This window comes from Rhincodon typus, chromosome 29, assembly GCF_021869965.1.
Source record: "Rhincodon typus isolate 14 chromosome 29, sRhiTyp1.1, whole genome shotgun sequence".
NCBI classification, from domain to species: Eukaryota; Metazoa; Chordata; class Chondrichthyes; order Orectolobiformes; family Rhincodontidae; genus Rhincodon; species Rhincodon typus.
The window spans coordinates 23,955,141-23,964,730 of NC_063360.1; the positions used below are offsets into that span (position 1 = coordinate 23,955,141).

The 9,590-nt window shown below is 38.5% G+C and overlaps 1 protein-coding gene across 6 annotated transcripts in view; it reads right to left on the reverse strand.

Moving 5' to 3' along the window:
- cbarpb (CACN subunit beta associated regulatory protein b) overlaps positions 1 to 9,590 on the reverse strand; it is a 193,963-nt gene that overhangs the window by 33,016 nt on the left and 151,357 nt on the right. For all 6 annotated transcript variants that reach the window (XM_048614165.1, XM_048614164.1, XM_048614162.1 and 3 more), the window contains 2 exons: positions 8,025 to 8,177; positions 5,084 to 5,285 (listed from right to left, as the gene is read on the reverse strand). In XM_048614165.1, coding sequence (XP_048470122.1) covers positions 5,084 to 5,285; positions 8,025 to 8,177 — 355 coding nt within the window. The remainder of the gene's footprint in view (positions 1 to 5,083; positions 5,286 to 8,024; positions 8,178 to 9,590) is intronic.

Sequence of the window (9,590 nt, forward strand, 5' to 3'; positions counted from 1 at the left end):
TGCAGGCACCACAGTGGTAGGCCCAGAGCAGGAACTGCAGGCATCACCACGGCGGTGGAAATGGAGCCAGGGACGCCAGGTTGAAGTAAGCCAGAGGAGGAACTGCAGGCTTCACCATGGTAGGCCCACAGCAGGGACTGCAGGCATTGATGTGGCAGTGGAAATGGAGCCAGGGACTCCTGGTTGTGGTAGGCCTTGAGCTAGGGTCTCCTGGTTATCGGTGAGGCAGCGATGGCAGTGGAGCTGGGGTATCTTCTGGTTTCAAGGTGAATGTGGGTCTAGCATGGGACCTGGCATCGGTGGTCCATGGTGATGTGGGCCCAGCGACAAAGAGATGATGCCTGAAGAGTGGTGACTCCGATGTTGGTGGCTCTGGCACAGGTGGCGGAGGGGTGGCGGTGCAGGTGTCATTGGTGAGTTGGCTCAGGACTCATGGTGGAGGCGGTGGAACGAAGATGGACTTTCTTTCAGCTTAATCTTTTCATTCTTAAAATATTCAAGTGACTTGGTTTGTGGTGACAATTGAAGCTTTTTCACTGTATTTTACTGTGTTGTTCATTGTAGAGTACAAGTGACAATAAATTATTCACTTAGTAATAGCAATGTGGGTGTATCTAAACCAGCCATACCCTGGGTTCAGGAAGATGACTCACCACTAACCTTTCCAGAGCAGTTAGGGGCAGGTAATAAAATGCTGATCTTGCTAGTAATATCCCATGAACAGATAAAAGAAACAGACTGGCAAATGGGGCCATGATTCGACATCTGACTTGAAAGATACAGCTAAACCAATGCAGCGCTCACTCAGTTGTGCACTAAAAGGGTAGGCCTATATTATATCCCAAAGTCTATGAAGCTTTACATCACAACTCAATCTGTCACAGAGATAAATGTTCTACTAACTGACCCAAATTGATACCAGTAGAACTATAAACCTATTAGTTTCGAGTAGGTCTGGAAAATTCTATTCACTAAATAAACAGGAAAATATTAGACATGCTTGGGGAAATGGAAAGCAAAAGAGTTTGCCAGCTTTCAAATTACATCCATGTGTTTATGCATTGCAATTATACATTGTTTCTTGATTTGTTTTATGCTTGCAGCATTTGGTCTGTTGTGGAGTTGAAGCTCTCATCTATTTATTGACTCCTTGTCAATCGCATATTATTTTATTAAATTCATATTTTCTTCAAAGATGAATGAATGTCAAAAGCAAGCTGGGAAAATAGACTAATGGAGTAGGTCACCAGATGTGCAATGGCAAACATTTAAGCAGATATTTCTTAACACTCAGCAAAATGTTATTTTAGTCAAAAAGAACTTGATGATAAGGATTACCTATCCATGGTTAAAAAAAAAGTCAAGGAGAGTACCCAATCAAAAACTAAGATGTACAGAGTGATGAAAGCTAACAGTAAGCCTGTGAATTGGGACTTTTTTCCCCCTAGGAACCAATAGTGAATGACTAAAAGGGAAATAAAAAGGGAGAACATTGATTATGAAAGTAAACTGGAAAGAAATATAAAAACAAATAGCAAGAGCTTCTATCTGTATACAAAAAGACAGTAGCTAAAGTGTGGGTGTGGGACCTTGGAGAATATGACTGGGGAATTGATAATAAGGAAATGGCAGATAATTTAGACCAATATTTTTCATTGATCTTCAATGGTATTAGGAGAAAAGGTCTTATAAAGTTTCTATCATGAGGGGTAAAGTATTTGACAAAATGGGACATAAAGGCAGAGAAGTTGCCAGGACCAGATGACCTGTGTTCAAGGAATCCAAAAGAGAGGCTGCAGAGATAGTAGAGGCACTGGTTGAAATATTACAGATCTGACTTATTCTGCGAGGGTTCCAACAGATTGGAAAACTGCTTATTTGATGCTCCTGTTCAAGAAGGGAGGTAGAAAGCAGGAAACTATAGCCCAGTTAGACTAATCAATTGTTGGTAAAAATGTTACAGTCCATTATTAATGAAGGAATAGCTGAACATTTAGTAAAGCTTAACACTATAGAACAGAGTCAATACGGTTTTGTGAAGGGAAATCCTGTTTGAAAAATTTGCTAGAGTTCTTTGAGAATGTAACAAGCAGAGTTCATAAAGGGGAATGAGTAGATTAGTGTATTTGGATTTCCAGAACACATTTGATAAGGTACCACATAAGAGATTGCATAAGATTGGAACCCACGGTATTGGAGGTAATGTATCAGCATAGATTGAGGATTGGTTAACACACAGAAGACAAAGAGTATGCAAAATATAAACTGCCCTTGTTCCCAGTGAAAGTAGTGGTTGCTGGCTTCAGGGACAGGACTTTCAGAATCAAGGCTCCAGCACTATTTTGGTTAAATTGGAGATTATCTCTGTCTTTTGGAAATTTAGGCTTTAGATAACAATTGTAATATGTTATTTACCTAGACTTTATCCTTTTTTTGTTTCTATCATTTTAAGTGATCTTTTATTTCATTTCTATCTCTAAAGCATTGTGGACACTAAAAACTACTTTCACTTATCATGGTTTCTTGGCCTTCACAAATCCTATTGGGAAAATAAAAAGACAACGAGAAGTACACTGATCATTCTTAACTTCAAGATTTGGTCAAGCCATTAGTTTTCAATCTATGAATCTGCAGAAATCTAAATATTCACCAATAGGTTCACCAATGTACCCAGGTCAATCACAAAGAATTTCCTGATGAGAAATTGAAGGTTACCATAAATTGTGAGTTATTTTGTCAGGGAAAATTGGATCATACCTGAAGGAAATACCTCATCCACAGGATATCAGAGCTTGGTGTTAAGCCAGACTTAGTTCCCTGCTTTTGTGATTCACAACACATTGTAATAAGTACATAGAGATCAATATTAACATTTGAACAACTGACTGAATAAGTACGAATGGTTTCCTGAAGCACAGCATTTTTTTTTTGAGGATGATTTCTTTAGTTTCTGGTTATTTGAGCTTAGTGCAACGAGTAACAATGACAGGTACGTAAGTAAATCTGACTGACCAACGATGCAGAATATTGGAGGGCTAAGCATCTTTGTCATGGATCAGTAGGATGAATTTAATTCCACACCTGACTGATTTCCAAAGGTGCAGCAATGCATGCAGTAACATCCCATTATAGGAAGGGTATGCTCCAGTGAAGATTCACTAGAATTATACTGTGAATGTTTGAGATTTAGTGGTCAGTGGAAAATGGTTGCTCACCATTCAGCGAACTTGAAAGATCTGAATACATCGGAAATTTTACCAAGGAGCAGAGGAAATGGAGGAGAGCAATATAGTCAAGAAATCCAGAAAGGGAAGAAACTGAGAAAAATGTGAGAGCAAGAGTAAATAAATCAATGGTTATTTGGATAAGGAGAAGTCATACAAGCATTTGGAGGTAAAGGCAATTTCGATGGTTCCAGTGGTAGGTTCAGAAGAGAAAAATGGGAAGAGTCTCCTGCAAAGGAGCACAGACTGGTTGCACTAAATGGCTTGTAAACACCAACTTGAAAAATGTGCCTTGCTGATTTTATGTCAGTACATTAATCCTAAAATTAAACAATAAGTACATTACCCCCATTAAAATCATAATTTCTTGTGGAAAGTTGGTATAGCTAAGTATGGCATACAACTGAAATCATTAAAGAATGAAAATAAAGTTTCTTTTTGAATGAGGGCTTACCTGAAGCTCTTTTGAGATTGTGGACAATGTCCTCTCCTTTCTTCTCCTCTCTCTAACACAGACAAAAACACCATCTTCCAAAATCTACACAATTAATTTCTACTAACAAAGCTGTCCTCTTAATTCTGTAAACTGCCACCTTTATAAAACAGGAAATACAATCTAACAACTGCGACCACATTTAACTCATCATCTCTGGATTTCCTCGATCTAGTCATATCATTATTTCCAGTTTTCATCAGTGAATACAAAGCATAGTTTCTTTCCAAAGTTCTCTTGCATGATCCTCTTGCATCATGAGTTTATCAAATATAATTCACATCAATTCATGAAAATTCCAGTGACTGGGTAAATGCATAACTCCAGTTGTTAGCAACACACAAACACACAGTTAATAGACAATACCCAATGATCACTGAATATCTTTCACAAGCTGACTATGACACTTTGTTTCAACAACAACCCTTTAGGTTTGCACAAGTATCATTTGACTGCTTTGATATTTATCTCTGCAGGTTTATTCAGGCAACAGCCACTGCAGAACTTCACAAAGATTTATCCCCTAAAAGGTTGTCAGTCAGTTTTTACTTGAAAGGATACAAATGAGAAGGAATATTGGGAATTTACACCACTTTATGATACTGGACTGTACAACTGGGTGGATGGCTTTGATTGGAAGGGACTTTTCAGCACCTTGATCCCACAGGGTGCGAGACACTTCATTAAAGCTACTTCCTACCTAAGACAGCAATAACAGTGGATCAGGCCAGCAGTTAACATGTCAGAGAAATAACCCAGCAGTAAAAAACTATTGCAGTAAATAAAAAGCAAAGAACTGTGGATACTGGAAATGTGAAACAGGAACAGAAATTGTTGGAGAAACTTAGACGTGAAATGTTGACTCTGCTTTCTCTGCACAGTTGCTGCCAGACTTGATTCTCCCCAGCAATTTCTGTTCTTGTTTCGAGCTATGGCAGGAGGTTGCTACGCATGAAATTTAAATCAAACCTCTATTCCTTTTAATTCTTTGATGGTGTGGGTACTGTGTGCTAGGTCAGCAGTTATTGCCCATCCATAATTGCTCTTGAACATGTGCTGGTGAGGCCAGTTTTGTTTAAAATAATAAATGCAACTGTCAGCAAAGAAGAACTATGCCATAAAAAGCTCAAAATGCCTATAGAACTTAAAAAAATTATTTATATAACAAAGCAAATTTGCAAGACACTATAAAATTATACAATATTTGCAGAGTGACTGCTATGATACTGATTTCAGCAGTTTCTGCAACATTTTTGACGATAACTAGAATACCAATACCAACGTCTTTTTGTTAATAGAGCTATTGGACCTGCAAATATCAAAGGAAAATAGTTTAAGTTAATTGCAGGTTTTGCAATGATCTTACCTCTCGTATCAAGGCTCAGTGCTCGCTGGCTGGTTTCAAACTTCCACTTCTTGATTTTGAAGTAGGGGCTTGCTGATTCTAAGCTAGTATTTCTCCGCAGCTTTGTGAAGAACTGGAGAACGGTGCCTTGGTTGGGAGCTGTCACAGCTTCGACGGCATTGCCGCTGCCGCCGCCTTTGGTATTCCCAGCTAGACCTTCAATCTGGCGAAAAAAACATGCAAACACCATTGACGATATTTGCAAATTCACTCTGACAGTTTGTCCTGTGGTGGCTTCAGGCAAAAAGAGAGACGCTGAAGCATAGAACAAATGAGCACAAAGCAAGTCTAAGTTTGGAATCAAAGCTGGTGACACTTCAACCTATTTATACCTCCCTTTATTTCAGGCAAGTCTGTTTAAAGGGAATGACTGGTTCTCATGGAACGAGTTGATTTTACACTGCCAGTCTTTTGCCTATACAGTAAACGTTTCAAAGACTTGCAAGCAAAAAAAGTATTTTTTTGTTTATCACATAACAAAAAGTATCAAAGAAATATAAAATGAAATTGTAAAGTACTCTTTAGGCACATAAGTAACACAGAGTAGGCACTATGAAATGAGCAAGATATCCCCACATGAGATGATGCTGAAATGGCAAGACTACTGAATAGAAATTTTATCTCAGTTTTCAATGAAAGGATTACCAAAGAGGAATTAATAACAGTAGAAGAGGTCAAGAGAAATATTCCAACAGTTAAGATAGGAAGGAGATACAGGCATTATGTACCTATAGATTCACAAAGAACAGAGGTACTAGCAAGTAAAAATAATAGTGAAAAGAATTAGTCCAGAGGACTGGCAAAAAGGAAATATAATCCTCAATTCCAATAAGAGAGACGGGGGGTGAGCCCAGGGAAATACAGACCATTTAGCTTAATGTCAGAAATCAGAAAGATTCAAGAATGTATGTTAAAAGACAAAATAATGAAATGTCTATTGAGATGAAAAATATAATAAACAATAGACTGGAAATAAAAGGTAGGGTCATGTATAATTCTTTGGATATAAAACAACGAGAAGGCAACGATGGTATGAATGCTGTATACATGGGCTTTCAGTAGGTTTTTGACAAGTTTCACATTTGAGACTTGGTGCAATGGTCAGGGGTCAGACAGCAGAAGGGATTAAGCGATGGCCAAATAACAGAAAATTGTTGAGGAGTTAAGGAAAGTTTTTCATTTATGGTAGCAGATGGGAAATGTTTTTTCATGGTTATGTGTACTGGGGCCACTGTTATTTATTCTACACATAAACAATTTCAACTCTGAATTTAGCTATGAAAGTATTGTTTTTAAATTTGCAGATTACACCAGATTTGGAGAATGGGCAATAATATAGAAGACAGCACCAAAATAAAGGAAGACATAAACAGACTTGCGGAGTTGGCAGATAAATGGCTATTGAATCCAATAGAGAGAAGTGTGAGGTAGTTCAAGTAGGCAGAATAAGGAGGAATAATTCCTTGGCAGGAAAGAAAGTAAACTGGACAGATGAGCAAAGAGATCTGGAAGTACAGGTACAAAAATCACAAAGATAGCAACATAAGTTGACGAGGCCATGAACAGTCCTGATGAAACGCTTGAATTCGTTTCTAGGAGCAGAGGAACAGGAGTAGATCACCCAGCCCCTCGAGACTGTGATATCATTGAATCAGAACATGGCTGATCTATACCTCAACTTTGCTCACCTGCCTTGATCTGTATCCATCATATTCTCACAAATTAAAATTTGTCAACCTTGGTCCTGAAAATCCTGCATCCGTAGGCATTTAGAGGGATCTAATTACACATTTCCACTAACATTTCCTGATTTCAGACCTGAAACATCTAGCTCAAATTTGATGTTTGTGTCCTCTTATTCCAGAAACCCCCAATTGGAGGAGGTAATAGGTACTCCATTGAATCTTTTGATTAGTTTCAAAACATTAAATGGATCTCCCCCTCAATTTTTCTAGACACTTTGAAATACAAGCCAAGTTGGAAGACAATTTAATAGCAAACCTTAAATTTATGTCGAACCTTGGTAAGACCACACAATTCTTATTTATTTATTTACAGGTTGTGGGTCAGCGTTTATTGACAAATGCCCAATTGCCTTTGATTAGGTAGTGGTGAACCATCTTAATGAACTGTGTGCTGAAGGTATTCCCACAGTGTTGTTAGATAGAGTGTTCCAGGATTCTGACTACATGGTTGAAGCAACAACAATATATTTCCAAGTCAGGGTGGCGTGCAACTTGGAGGGGAACCTGGAGGTGGCAGTATTCCCATTTGCTTGCTGCCCTTGAATGTCTCGGCAGGAGAGGTCAGATGTTTATTAAGTGCTGTTGAAGTAGCCTTGGCAAGTTGCAGTAGTGAGTGTTTTAACGTGCTGTGTGTATTTCTGGTCTTGACACTACAACATGGCTATTAAAGCTGTGGAGGATAAAGCTCAGGCCAATCTGTTTCCAAAACAGAGCGGGTGCTAATGAAAAGAAATGATTGAGCAGGTTGGGTTCTTTTCTCTGAAAAAAGAGGAGGCCTTAAAGAGGTCTTTAAAATTAAGAAGGGTTTGATACGAAGGATGTGAAAAGAAACTATTTCTACTTGTGGGCAAATCCAAACAATGGAGTAGAAACATGACATAACCACTAGGAGATCAAACAAAGAAATTAGGAATGGTGAGAATGTGGAGCTCCTTGCAACATGGAGTGGCTGAAGCAGGTAGCATTGATGGATTTAAGGAGAAGCTTGATGCATATATGAGGGAATATGGGATAGAGGGATACAAGGGCAGGTTGGGAAGTGGTCATTAATGTGTGAGACAGCCCGTGTGGAGTACTAACACTGGCATTGACCAGTTGGGCCAAATTACCTATTTCTGTGCTGTAGATTCTATTTAATGCTACGTAATTTTACTTACCACACTACTTTCTCCAGAATCAGCAGGTGTAGGAACATTTGCGTCAACAAAGGTAGTATTAACTGATGAATTGAATGTATCCCCAGGCAAGGCTGAGCTGGGGTTAACTGAGTGGCTTGTCAGAGCTGTTTGTGGCAGTGGATTTATGATGGACTGCAAACAAAATTAGAAATAAGCTAAATTCACAATAAAAAACAATCAGCTCACAAAAATAGATCTAAAGAGGATGAGTCTAAATAGTCTTAGTCTTTACTTCTCCAGCGATTGAGCAGTCTTTGTGGATTGGAAAAATAAAATAAACAGGATGTTAACACACTGTGAAAACAACTTGTTATGATTCCGTGTGTTATTTTCAGTGGATTTAAAGGTGGTGGGCACAGTTTATGCAGAACCAGATTTCCGATCAACACAACAAGTCAGCATGTTTCTGGAACAATATTTTGTATTGCTCAGTAGGTTACAGTCATAGATGTATTTTGTGTTTTTATTTGCTTTTTTCCCTCTCCCCGGAAACTGTCCTAATACGTTAGGACAGGGCAGTTTTGCCAGTGGTCACTGTCGATGCTGCTTTGAAAATAACTCATTTGATTGATGTAGCAAATCTTTTCCACTCCCCTCTAAGTGAACCATGTAAAATGGGCAGACTTACCCTCTGAAGGAAACTGGATTGTGCTTTGCTTTCAAGACTAGGATCCCCTAAAGAAATTCAATGCTCTTGGCTTGAAGTTACCAGCGGGCCTCACATTTACACTACTCATTATACCAGTCAAGAATTAACCTCCTTGAGATGAAAAAATGGCTGATCTACAGATATAACAGCCAAATTCAAATCTTATATGAATTACTATTGTTGCAATAGAGGTGATATTTTTTCTGTGGATGATGTTAAAGCAAATACATTTCACCAACACAGTTGTAATAATGGAATGCAAGCTTGAGGGTTCCTAGACAAAAAGACGTTTAAATTTATGTGGACTGTGCTATTCTAACTTAAGCGTTCCAGCTTACGTTAAATGTGTAAGATATCTGTATTAAAATGATTTGTAATTAAAATTATCAATGCAATAATAAACTTGAGAAATATTTGACCACATCTCTTAATGACAGAAGCATGATATTAGTAAGTTAATGTTTTAACAAAATGCTGCTAGATTATGATTATGATTAATTATTAGAATATACTTTAGTTCACATATATATTATCTAGCAAAATATTTAGCATTTTTTGAGGGAGCAACTTGTTCATGTCACACCGCTTTGCAGACCTGTTTTGCTTCCACTGGGGCAAACAGCTTTGTAGGCTGCTACCTGTTTTTCCCAAGCATTGCTTTTCATTGATATTAATGAAGAACGCTGCATGGGTTGTAGAGGGAGTTATCCATGGTGCGAACTGCCCCTGGGAAATCAATGCAAAGCTGTGTAGAGATAGTAGGAACTGCAGATGCTGGAGAATCTGAGATAACAAGGTGTAGACCTGGATGAACACAGCAGGCCAAGCAGCATCAGAGGAGCAGGAAGGCTGACGTTTCGGGCCTAGACCCTTCTTCAGAAGAAGGGTCTAGGCCC